The 11,103-nt window shown below is 57.7% G+C and overlaps 1 protein-coding gene across 1 annotated transcript; it reads right to left on the bottom strand.

Annotated features, from left to right (window-relative positions):
* Positions 1-5,162, bottom strand: UBALD1 (UBA like domain containing 1). Its single transcript, XM_039239332.1, has 3 exons — positions 4,896-5,162; positions 1,400-1,462; positions 1-1,097 (listed from the first exon to the last, which is right to left on the bottom strand). Exons 1-3 carry the CDS (start codon positions 5,013-5,015, stop codon positions 744-746), a joined length of 537 nt encoding a protein of 178 aa, XP_039095263.1. The 5' UTR covers positions 5,016-5,162; the 3' UTR covers positions 1-743.
* Positions 5,163-11,103: the final 5,941 nt, after the last annotated feature.

The raw sequence follows: 11,103 nt of genomic DNA, 5'->3' as shown, positions 1-11,103 counted from the left end.
GTAGTTCGAACTCTTTCTTCTCTTTTGTTAAAAGGGGGAAGGGAAAGGGTGTGAGGTACCCCCAGGCTCTGGGGGAGGCATGCAGGCAGCCCCAGCAGGCAAGCGCTGGGGAATGGGTGGGAAGAGTCCTGGAGTTTCCCACAATTCTCTTCTCTGCAGGGAACAGCAAGGCTGGCTGACAAGGCGGGGGGAGAGAGGGGCAGGGCCCTGGCGGGAGGGGTGGCGGGCAAGGGGCTTGGGGGCTCACTCTAACATGCAAAGTCCAGCTGCCCCATAAACTAGGTTGCTTCTTGAAGAGCGACATACATATAAATACATACACAGCTACACACACACATGCGGAGAAGGCTCTGCATTCCCGAGGGTGGGGATCGAGGCCTGCTGGCCCCCGAGGAGCTCCAAGGCAGGAGCCAGCCAAGTCTCCGCTGCTGTGGCGATTCTCCGCAGCCCCCTGGGGTGGGGCAGGGCGAGCGAGTCCTCTGGGGAAGGCTGCTTGTTCTCTGAGGTTCTGTCCACCAGCACCAAGACGACTCTGAACCACATCCATGCAAGCTAGGCGCCGCAGGCCTGCGCTTCCGTGTTCATGCGCAGGCGGCCTGTGTGCAGGCACCAGGGTCCGGTCTCTCCCCTCCAGGGCTCCGGGGAACAGGGGTGCAGACAGAGGAGGGTGAAGGGGGCCCGCAGAGACATCCTCTCCCCCGCCCCACAGGGTCCTGGCCTCCGGGAGGGGGGAGGGGCCTCCCTTATCTCTCAGCCTCCATGGCAGGGTGGGCCCTCGGTTCTGAGGCAGCCTGTTGGGTGGCCAAGGGCGGCCAGTCTGACGCTGGGGATGGGGGTGCCGGAGTCCACAGGGGCGGCTGCTGCGGCTGGTGGTGCTGTGGCCCCCCTGGGGGCGAGGCCGCGGTGGGCCAGCTGGGTGTTGCGAAGCTGCCGGTGGCGGCGTGGGGGAAGTGCGGCGGGGGGGACGTGGCCGTGGCGGCCATTGGGCTGCCACTGCCGCCACCGTGAAAGCTCTCAGAAGCCTTGAGACGGGAGAACATGGTGAGGGCATCGGGGAAGTTGGGGGGCGTGGCAGGGGTGTTGGCAGGAGTGCACATCTGTGGGGGGAAGAACAGAGTGGGGGTGAGCACCCCTTTCTGGGAGGGTCCCCGGCCTCCCACTGCCTCCTAGGAGCAGACACACACTCAGCCACTGGTGGGAGCTTCTGTGCCTCTTCCCTGGATGCATCCAGCTCCGCAGGACAGTTCCCCTAGCTGGGGGCTCCCAGAGCCCACCACACCCATGGGCCATGTCCACGGAGGACCCTCTCGTGGAGCCACGGCAGAGCGCCAGAGGCCTCCTTCCCTGCCCTGCAGCAGGAGCACCCCGTAGCCGCCCCGGGGGCTGCAGGGACACTTACCATCTGGTGGTGGTGGTGGCTGTAGGGGATGTTGGTCTCCTGGAAAAAGGCGCTGAGGGCCGTCTGTGGGAAGAAAGGCCCAAGCTTAATTACCCTCAGCCGCCCCCCCCTGCCCCCCGTGGCCCTGCACTGCCCTCGTCCCCAGGATCTCTGGGACTTAGTGTGGCCCGGCAACCAAGGGGGAGAAATGAGTGGAAGCAGTGTGTCTGTCACAAATCAGTGCGTGCCACCTCCCAAGGCGGTGCCAGACTCCCAGGCAGGTCTGGCGGGCGGTGAAGACCCTCACACTGCCCGCGTCCAGCCTGCAGGACCCTCACGTCGGCACAGTGACCTCGGGAGGGGGGCAGGCAGCAACCCCTCCTGGTCTCCAAGGCAAAGGCCTTTAGCGGAGGTCCGCCTTTATTTCAAGAGATTCTAGCCTGACCTAAAGGTCACAAAGCCTCAATTTCCTCATCTAGGAGCCAGGGGACAGCAAAGGCTCCCGGAGGTGAAGTCTGTGACCCACCCGGCCCTCTCCTTGGCTGGCCACAGGAGCCTGCTGTGACCTGGGCCTCAGCGTTTCCAACTGCAACACAAGGGGACTAGACCGGTGACTTCCAGATTCCCCTCCCTTGCTGCAGTTAACGTCCTAAGATCCAAGTTCCAGCTAGGAGGGCCAGAAGTAAGTAGGACGGCCTGGGGTTTGCACTCACTGGCCCCCTCACCCAAGCCTCCATCGGGATGTTCTTAACGTGTCAGAGCAGGAGGATGCAAACGGGGTATCCGGGTATCCGCACCCAGCCTGGTGAGAAGGGGAGCGGGGGAGAGGGCAGAGAGCAGGCTGGGGGAGAGGGGACTCCAGGAGCCCTGAGGGAGGTGCCGCATTTGGTCTGTCCTGGCTGGGGCCCTGCAGGAGGGGCACTGAGGAAAATAAGGGAACCAGCTGCTCTTGCGAAAGTGCTGGGTGAGGGAGTGTGTGAAGGGTCTGCAGGGCCCTGCCAAGGCCCAGGCCCAGCCCCAGCTGCCCTCCATCACCAGCCCTCAGGCTCACTACCCTCCCCCACCCCCCAAACACAGGCCAGCCGGGCCCAGTCCCTTCCCCACCCCCACACAGCCAGAAACCCAAGCTGGCTCCCATGGCTTGCCCTGGGGTTTTGTTATTTTTTTACATTCAAATGAATTTTTCTGGGAATTTCCTGCTGTAGATGCCCAACCCCAGTGTCCCCAGACAGGTTGTGGGAACAGGCTGGGGTGGGTGCTGGTCTCTAAGTGCCTCCTCAGGACTCCTTCCCACCTAGGAGCCCCAGGGGACACACCCCAACTATTCCTTCCCAAAGGCAAATCCAAAGGCCACTTGAGTGAGGATTCCAGCACCTTCTGCTGCCTTAAAGCACCACCACTTAAACACACAGGTCCCCTCCCCCTGCAGCCTCCTGTCCTCATTAACACCTGAATCACAGAGATGTGACCCAAAAACAGCATGTAGTGTGAGCTTGCGGGAGAATGATACAGAAAGGGTAGCCCCGAGGAGCCCCTTACTCACCCTCACACAGGGACCTAAGGTTTGGGGGTTCACAACCCATTTTCACTCTAAGTGAACCTCCCTCGTACCCATATCCCCCATTTTATACATGTGGAATGGAAACTCAGGGAGCCTGGAGCATACGGCCCCTACCTCAGGGGGCCACCAGAGCCACCAAGTCTGCAGGCAGCTCCGGCCCCTCCTGGGGACAGTTTCTCTCAGGCGTTTCAATCCTCAAAGCCACATTACATTTTTAATTCCTGTGGTGGAGCAACACCACTGAGTGACAGCCCAGCTGGTGCCAGGCTCCGTGCTCCGGGCTGAGAGTCCAGACAGGCGAGGCGCTTCCCACCAGACACCTGCCTGCCCAACCCCGGGCAGGGAGGGAGCCATGTATGCAGATGTGGGACTCAAGCAAACTGCCGTGAATGTGGTTTTGCAAGTTTTGCCACATCTAGCCCTTGAGACAAACAGGCTGATTAGGGAGCTTCCTGCAGGGTGGGGCTGCTGGCCCCCAGGGCGGTGGGCGCAAGGGAGTGGCCTCGGACTCCTTAGAGATAACTCCCACGCTGGAGGTACTGAGGAAACTGAGGCCAGAGGACCAAAGGGAACCGCCCAGAGAGCAACCTCCCATCCTGTGGCCTGAGGACCACACAGCGTCAGTGGTCCTTGCTAAGAGCTCTGGTAGGAAGTTGTGAGCAAAGATTTCCCTGGCTGGATATGCTACTACTTCCCCAGGCTGTCCAAACCTTTGGCTGGAATCCTGACCCCCCAACGGACTCTCAGGAAGTTGAACCCTAGAATCCTCAGTGGACCCCCTGCAGGCCCAAACACCTTTCCAGGGATGGCTCCCCATCAGGAAACCAGGCTCCCGGGCTCTGGCTGGGCACAGACACCGTCTGGGCTGTGACCTTACACCTGTGAGGGGTGGTGCTCAAGGACTCTGGCCTCTTCCCTAGATACCACCCTGGGTTATTTCTGGGGCAGTTGAGCTAGGCAAAGCCAGGTGGCCTCTTGGCAGCACAAGCTGTGAGCACTAATGTTCTATGGATCGGGGAGGCCTGGTGGGTGGGGTCCTGACTGGGGCAGCCCCACCTCCTACCCAGCTGACTGAAAAGCAACCGAACCGTGCAAACCGAACCGTGTAAACCACGCCGTTGCAATGTACGGGTAGATTCCTGTGCCAGCACAGAGGAGGCCACTTGAACACGCCTCGAGGGCGGGGTGCACAAATGCACACCCGTAGCTGTAGTGTGGGGCTCAAAACGGCACCCGTACACGCGTGTATGTCCACGCGTGGGCACTATCTGCAAAACGGCGACGTGTGTACACGGGGCGCACACAGCCCGCACCCGCGCGCCAGGTGGACTGCGTGTTTACACACACGCCAACATGCCCACACGTAGCGTGGCGCGTGCGTAAATACAAATGCACATGTACGTAGACACACGCGCTGCCGAGCTACCCCCTGGGCACGCAGACCCTCAAACCCACTCGCGCGGGGCGCCTCTACCCGCGGGCCCCAGAGCTCCCAGTCCCATCCGGCGGCTCCCGAGGTGGGGGCGGCGCGCGCCCAGCTCAGCCCCGGCCGGGGCGTCCTCTTTCCGGCCGCCCGCCGACTGTCCGTCCCGGCCGCGGCGCCGCCCCGCCCTGGCCGTTACCCGAACAAAAGGGGGGTATTCCCGCATCCCGACTGCCAGGGGACTCGGGGGGGCGGGGATCTCTGGCCCGGTGGGGGCGAGCCGCCCCTCTCACCCACCCCGCTCGGGCGGCGTTTCCGGGGACCGCGTAGACGCGGCCGCGCCGCCCGGCCGGACCCGCACGCCGCGTGTGCGCGCTGCGGCCCGGCCAACGGGGCGCGCGGACGCCAGGACACCCAGCCGAGAGCGCGGCCCCGACCCGGGCGGAGCGCGCACCAGCACGTGTCCACACCGACCCAAACACGCGCGGCTGGCGGCACGGACCCCCGCCCCGGCCCGGATCCCGGCCGCGCACCTCGAACTGCCAGTGGGCCGCCTGCAGCAGCTGCTTCGCCTGGTCGGCAGCGCAGCCCGCCGTCAGCACGAACTGGTTGATCATGACCTGGTGCTTGAGCTCGTCCATGTTCACGGACATGGCGCCGCCGCCGCGCTGCCCGCTGCCTCCCGCCGCCGCGCTCCTCCGCCTCACGCGTCCACCATTAGCGAGCCGGCTCCGGCTAATACAAATATTTACTGTGCGGCTCTGACTCACCGAGCCTCGCCTGGCTCGGGGCCGCGGGGGCATGCTGGGAGATGTAGTCCCGCGCCGCCTGACCGGCCGGGGGGCGCGGAGAGGTGTGTCCGGACTCTGTCCCTGCTGCGTGCGGAAGCGGGCGGCCCTGTTTGCGGGCCCTCGCGCTCTAAGGGAGTCTAGCAGGCGTGGCCCGCTGGTGTCTTTGGCCGGTATGCCTGGCATCCCTGTGTTGGGTGGGTGCACACTTTGGAAGGGGGGGGGTCCTAGGAATTTTGGCACAAATCGGTAGCTCTAGGACACACAGCCCCGAAAGCCTGACACACAGTAGGCGCCAATAAATACTCCTTCACTGGATGACTGAATCTTCCCTTTAGAGCGCAGCAGAAAGTCACCGCCTCCAGGAAGCCTTCCAACCTCCCCAACACCCCGAGAAACAAGTTCACATCGCCCACTCGCGATGCGGGCCCCTTCCGGGCTTGGCGCTCATTCAGGTACACAACAGGCCAGAGGAACGTCTGGGGATTGGATGGCGCCAGGGACAAAACGCAAGATGGGCAGACTCTGGTGCTTCGGGGGTCCCCTCTCCGCGGGGCTCCCACTTTCCCACGAAAAAATCTCACGCGCTCTGCCGGAAATCTCGGCTTTGGCAAGCGGGCGCAAGGACCCGGCGGAGCCAGTTCCGGGGCGGCCCCGAACTCCTATTCCCAGAATGCCCCGGTTTATTTGCATCGTTGTATCCCAAATGACGTCAAGTGAGTGAGGCCGCGCCTTGGCCAATGGACGGCCTCAGAGTGTTAGGACCTGGCCATATAAGGTAAACAAAGCTGGCTGCCCAATGAGGCTGCAGCGGGGGCGGGCGCTGGGCCGGGGCAGGCGGGGGCGCGTCACGTGGCGGGCGGGGGCGGGACTGGAGCGCGCGGGAGAAGGGGGGAGTTGCGGGCAGTGTTTACAGCTCCGCACGCGCCGCTTCCGGGCGTGACGTCGAGGGTCGGGCGTGCGGGACCAGGGCGTGCTCGCAAAGGGCTCCCGGGCGGGGAGGCGAGGAGTAGTCTGGCGCGGTCACCTGCTGCTCTGAATGACCTTGGCCCGGTTCCTCGAGCTCCCTGGGCTCCAGTTTCATCCGTTGGGCAGCCGCCGTGTGGGCCCTTTCTCTGCCCTGCCCTGAGCCGGCCCGGGGTTACAGCGGAGAGCAAACCGGAGATGGGATCTGCGAGGGTGGGTTGGGGCCGTGTGTCAAAAATCCCAAGGACGGATGTACAATTGTGGAAATGTAGAAGTATAAAAGTGCCTTCGGGGAGCTGATACAGGCCCTGGGGTTTGGGGTTAAAAGTCATAGGTTTTACTAGATCTGATCAGTTGTCCACTTTAGGCTCATTGTGGCGTCCGGATGGTGGCAGAAGGGTACAGTCTGGATCAGGAGATGTTTTGGATGCGTCTGGTTCTAAGGGAGCATCTCCCCCCTCCCCCCCCGCCCCCCCAGCGCTTCACTGGTAGAATTGCACTGGATGGAAGGAACTAGCCCCTACTGGAAGGGTGGGGGAGCCCCTTCCTGGGTCCTGTAATCCCCCCAGGGGTTCGGGCTTTGGCTAATGGGAGCCTGGTGTACAGAGCCTGAAGGGTTCCAGGGTTGTGGGCTCCGGGGAAAGGCTGGGCCACCCGGATCGCTCCGGGAAGGAAGGAAGGAAGACCTGCACAGTGAGAGTGCTAAGCGGTCTCTTAGGGTCCCTGGGCTTAGCCTATAGGCAGGGAGTGGACTCTCAGTGTCCTCTTCCAGATGAGCACCTCAGGCTGGTAGTAGTATCCTGTCCACATGGGAAATCAGGTTTTGGTGTCTCTTCTGCCACATGGGGATCACTCAGGAGCTGCCATTTTTTGCAAGCCCTGATAGTGCCTGGAGATTCCCGATCTTGTTAAAAATGGCGCCTCACCTTACCAAAGCATCGTAAGCATGAACTAAGGTGGGTGAAGTGCTCAGCACAGGTAGTCGGCTCTGGATGTGGTGTCTCCTATCACTTAACAGTGGGACAGAGGGTGATGGAAGGTGAGACAGTTCTGGAGCCAGTTCGACTTGGGTATCAATCTTGACTCCACTGCTGAATGGCTACTATTGGAGAAAGTACTGCAGCCCTGAGCTTCATGTCCTTTGTAGAACCCAAAGTAGGAGTGTGGAGCTCTCCCAGGACTGCTGAGGGTAGATTAATACCTGCGAAGTGCTTAGTACTCTTTCTGGTACTCATCTCTTTGCCTCCATCTGGACCACTCTAGGGAGCCGAAGCCTCATTTTACAGATGAGGAAACTTTAAAGCTGGAATCCAAACCTCCTTACATGCTTGCCAGTGTTCAGAGCTAGTGGAGAAGAACAGGCAGCCATTAGCCCATGAGGGTGTATTTCTGGTAAGTGAGAGTGGGCAGTGTCCTGGCAGGGCCTGCTAGGGGATTTTCTTGCTCAGGGCAACAGGAAGTACCTTCACCTTTCCCCCTACCCTTACCAGCAACATTCAGTTACCTGCTTAGGCTTGTCCAGCTCAGGAACTCTTCTGGCTGGGGTGGGGCAGATGAGGCTAGCTGGAGCAAAGGTCACTCTTTTGGTCCCCATGGCCCCCCTAGCTCACTTGTTTTCCCAAGGGCAGCAGGGAAGGAAAAAACAACCTTGTTTTTAGCCAGGATCAGCCTGGTTAGAGAGTGGACTTTGGATTTCTTAGCAGGCTCAGATGGGGCCTGACAGCTGGGACCAGTAAGTGGGGGCAGGGGAATGAAAGGAATTCCTAGCAGTACCCCATCTTGCCTGAAGTTCGGGGAATTAGAGGCCCTGCCAAAGCCTCCCCAGCATGCCCTGGCCTCCTCCTTCCCACCTCCATTCTTTTATTTATTTTTTAATAGCTTGTTGTCAAGTTGGTTTCCATATAGCACCCAGTGCTCATCCCCACAAGTGCCCTCCTCCATGCCCATCTCCCCCCTCTCTCCCCACACCCATCACTCCTCAGTTTGTTCTCAGCATTCAAGAGGCTCTCATGGTTTGCCTCTCTCCCTCTGCCCCACAATTTTTCCCCTTCTTCTCCCCCACGGTCCTCCGTTAGGTTTCTCCTAATCCACCTATACGTGCAAACATATGGTATCTTGTCCTCTGCCTGACTTATTTTGCTCAGCATAACACCCTCAAGTTCCATCCATGTTGCTACACATGACCAGATTTCATTCTTTCTCATTGCCATGTAGTATTCCATTGTATAGATAAATCATAGGATTTTATTTTTAAGCAATCTCTACACCCAATCTGGGGCTTGAACCTACAACCCTGTAATCAAGAGTTGCATGCTCTGCTGACTGAGCCAGCTTCTTCCATTCTTTCAAACACTGACTTTGGGTAGATTAATACCTGCGAAGTGCTCAGTATGAATAGGCGAGGATCCTGCTCCCTCAGGAGGCTCAGAAAGTCGTCTGCACTCAGGGGACTCACCCCAGGTGCCCATAAACTGTCCCTAGTGTCTTTCAAAAGACCCCGTGCTATCACTTTTAGGTCATTTGGCTAAGATTAAGTGTAAAAGACCCAATGCTGGTTGACTGAGGGGATTTGAGATCTGGCCATTGCCTCACTCTTGACCTCTGTTCCTATACTTCCCTCTCACTTGATTTTAGCCACACTGGTATTTGAACTCCTGGATCATACTCAGCTCCTTGCAGCCTCAGGACCTTTGCCCATGGTGTTTCGTCTCCTTGGAACCTGGATTGGCTTTACTTCCTCAGAGTTGCCTCCCTGCTGCCCTGGACTATCTCTGCTTTTACTCGTATTTCAAGTCTGGCTTAGATGTCACCTCTTTGGAGAAGCCTTCCCTGACACCCCTATCAATAGTAGGTCTCTCTTATTTTTTTTAACTTTATTTATTTTGAGAGAGAGTGCACACTTGAGCAAGTGGGGGAGGAGCAGAGAGAGGGAGAGAGAGAATCCCACGCAGGCTCCACATGATCAGTGTAGAACCTGATGCGGGGCTCAAACTCACAAACCATGAAATCATGACCTGAGCCGCAGAGGCTTAACCGAATGAGCCACCCAGGCGCCCGTCTCATTATTATTTATTTGTATCTCTAGTCTCCTATAGCACCCATCACATTTTGTTAACCTTTTTAGTGTCTTTCTACACTAGCCTGCATTTTCCACATCTAGCATTCTCCCATTTGATCCCTGTTGCCTGGCTCGTAGCCTGGCTCATTGCCCGTCACATAGTAGCTGCATGATAAATATTTGTTGAATAAACAAATGAATCAGCACAGATATTGACAGGAGAACTAATAACAAATCAAAAAAGGCCTGTCTCCCAGCGGGGCATGGATAAGCACAGAAGAACAAGTCCAAAGCTCTATTGAGAATGTTTAATCAAACATCCAGCCCATGGAAATGGCTGCCCTGACCCAGGAACTATAGGAAGGACATACTCCTAGGATTGTTTTCCAATGAGAACGTCAGAGTCTATACTACTCCCCCCCTGTGCTAACAGCTCAGAGCCGGATTCTCTTTAAGATTCTGTGTCTTCCTCTTTTTCTGCCCCTCCCCCACTCATTCTCTCCCTCTCGTTCTCTCTCTCTCAAAAATAAACATTTAAAAAACAAAATAAAGGAGCGCCCTTGTGGCTCAATTGGTTAAGCGTCCGACTTCGGCTCAGGTCACGATCTCACAGTTTGTGGGTTTGAGCCCCATGTCGGGCTCTGTGCTGACAGACAGCTCAGAGCCTGGAGCCTGTCTTCGGATTCTGTGTCTCCCTCTCTCTCTGACCCTCCCCTGCTCACGCTGTCTCTCTCTCTCTCTCAAAAATAAATAAAACATTAAAAAAATTAAAACAAAAAAATAAAGTAAAAGGTACATCAGAAAATTAAGTGACTCTGTATAAAGTCCTCAACATGCCTGGCACACAGTAGATGCTCAGAAAATGGGGATCTTGACTGTGAAGCACAGATTCAATCAAGCTCCTCCAAGATCTGGACTCTACTACTCATAATCACATAAGGCTTTCATCTCTTTTATTAATTTTGGCTTCCCAGGTTCCCTGACAATAGTAGGTTGAATTCTGGATTCTGGCCACCGGAAATGTGCAAGACTCACTTAACGTGGAGTGCGATGCATTACCATTTGAGACCCTTGGCCAGCTGCTGCTCTCCCTGGCTGCTTTCCTGGTACAGCAGGCTTGACTTGGGAAGTCCCGTTCTTCTTGGAACCCCAGTTTCTTAACTGGAAAGTAGGTAAAACAGATCTCCACTTGGCCTGCTTACAGAATTTTATGTGAGTCAAAAGCCAGGAAAGTACACTGCAACCTGCAAGCCTTTAATCCTGACCGGTTTTTTATTAAACTTGCCTTCCGCACCTCATAGGCAGCCCCTCCCTTTGTGCTTCAGTTTCCCTGTATGTAACATGAGGAGAGGTCTACTGCCTCGGTGTGGGGCTGTAAAATTGTGTTTTCAAAGGGACTGTTCTGGACGTGGAGCCAAAGAGAAGCCCTGAGTTTTGGAAAGAGGCTAAAGGAAGCGCTTAGCTTCTCCAGGGATCCCCATTCCTGACCGCCAGCTATTGCCGGGTGGCAGGTAAAGGTTCGCCCTCTACTGGCCGGGGCGGGAGATAAACCCTGTGAAGTGGAGAGAACCACGGTGGCTCAGGGAGATATTTCAGAGAGGGGGTAAATGGAAGAAGCCGGATTCCTATAAGGGTCTATGTATGAGCAGATTATAAGGAGTCTAAAGAGTTAGGATGCCAGTGCCGTACTTGGAATGCAGAGGGAAGGTCAGTTTGCGGTGCGGGTGATGGATCCTCCCCTCTGGAGTCAGGTCCATTTGGTTTGTTCCGGAGCGTCGGTCAACAACTTCGTGGAGCCGCGGCGAAGGGCATCCTGGGACATGTAGTTCTTAGGCAGGCTACCCGTGCCGCAGCCCTTCGCCCTGGGCGGTGAGAGGACTCCATTTCCCGAGGTGCCTCATGCCCGGGGGGGCGGAGGGCCGCCGTGGC

Source organism: Hyaena hyaena, unplaced genomic scaffold, assembly GCF_003009895.1.
Source record: "Hyaena hyaena isolate Hyena2069 unplaced genomic scaffold, ASM300989v1 scaffold_155, whole genome shotgun sequence".
NCBI classification, from domain to species: domain Eukaryota; kingdom Metazoa; phylum Chordata; class Mammalia; order Carnivora; family Hyaenidae; genus Hyaena; species Hyaena hyaena.
This window is presented reverse-complemented; position numbering and strand designations above follow the sequence as displayed.